The sequence below is a fragment of the Anneissia japonica genome, unplaced genomic scaffold, assembly GCF_011630105.1.
Source record: "Anneissia japonica isolate Jap-2015-1 unplaced genomic scaffold, ASM1163010v1 scaffold23566_len1371_cov221, whole genome shotgun sequence".
NCBI lineage: Eukaryota > Metazoa > Echinodermata > Crinoidea > Comatulida > Comatulidae > Anneissia > Anneissia japonica.
The window spans coordinates 1-1,146 of record NW_022729645.1 but is presented as its reverse complement, the minus strand read 5'-3'; the positions used below and the strand labels follow the sequence as shown (position 1 = coordinate 1,146).

General features: G+C 30.0%; 1 protein-coding gene across 1 annotated transcript; it reads right to left on the bottom strand.

Moving 5' to 3' along the window:
* Positions 1–227: 227 nt before the first annotated feature.
* On the bottom strand, positions 228–1,138 carry LOC117114706. Its single transcript, XM_033258396.1, has 2 exons — positions 719–1,138; positions 228–487 (listed from the first exon to the last, which is right to left on the bottom strand). Exons 1-2 carry the CDS (start codon positions 1,120–1,122, stop codon positions 463–465), a joined length of 429 nt encoding a protein of 142 aa, XP_033114287.1. The 5' UTR covers positions 1,123–1,138; the 3' UTR covers positions 228–462.
* Between the last annotated feature and the right edge of the window lie 8 nt (positions 1,139–1,146).

The window sequence follows — 1,146 nt, the reverse complement described above, 5'->3', positions numbered from 1 at the left end:
GTAATTAAAAAGCTCTTCCAATCTGTCATGTTTATTTGACACACTTCTAACATTGAGGTGAAAAAGGGATAATTGATTAGTGCTTTTATTCTTTATAAGTTGGTTAAATTGATTAATATCAAAGTATTTGCACAAATCAAGTGTGGATGACCTAAAGTTAAGGTGATTAACTAGCATTTCAGATCATCAAATTTTAAGTCATCATCTAATAATGGGTTAAAAACAGGATTATACATTTCAGGAGATTTCAATGAAACATTAAATAATTCATTAGAATAGTCTACCCCGTGAAAAGGTAGATTTATAAACTCATTATTTGCCATTTATCACATAATTTTAAAGATTTTTAGCATACAATATTTGCGCTATATATATCAGTCGAGAAAAGGAATACAATAACAAGATAATGAAAATAATAATACTAGAATATAAATATGATGACCATATAACATCATGCATAATTTAATAAGTATGTACTATCATATACAATAAGAATAGCTCAATGAATAAACAATGTAAGGAATGCATTTTGAAATAATATAATTTGTGTTCGAAAAACAAGGGCAAGAAATTTGCCTAGACCTAGTACAAAAAACAATAGATATAGTACATTTTTAATATATATAGTGAAGACAAATTTATGTTAATGTGCATTCATTTAATATAGAGTTTCCCATTGATATAAAGATTTCCATTTCTAAACAATGGTCGTTTTCCTTCTTTGAAAGCTTTGGACATTACATCTTTAAGTTCATTCTTTTTCTGTATGTCAGCAGCCGGCAAATCCTCCATAACGTAAAAAGTTTTTACCTTCATGGCCTTGGCTTTGCGGATCACGATGGTTCTTTGTGTCCTAAAGACGAATTTCACGATAATATGTCTTGGGCGTTGAATCTCACCTTTCTTTATTTTACCGGTTCGGTGTGCATTTTCAATCGTTATCTCATCTAAATTAAGGTCATGTTTTAATATATCCAGAACAAGTTGCTTTGGATCTTCGCTTTCTCTCTCTTCAATTCCTCCAAATCGGAGATTATAGCTTCTAGAATGTCTTTCCATTCGCAGCATTTCAGCTTCAATTTTCACCATTTTATCTTGCTTAGATTTCAGGTCAGTTTCCATTTCTTTGAAATTCTTAAGTAAGTT

What these genes read in the sequence shown, in the direction of transcription:
- LOC117114706 (XM_033258396.1), bottom strand. Translation starts at nt 1,122, where the DNA reads ATGGAAACTGACCTGAAATCTAAGCAAGATAAAATGGTGAAAATTGAA. An exon ending in ATGTCCAAAGCTTTCAAAGA is followed by an intron (nt 488 to 718) that starts AGGAAAACGACC and finishes GCTATTCTTATT; the next exon opens with GTATATGATAGTACATACTT.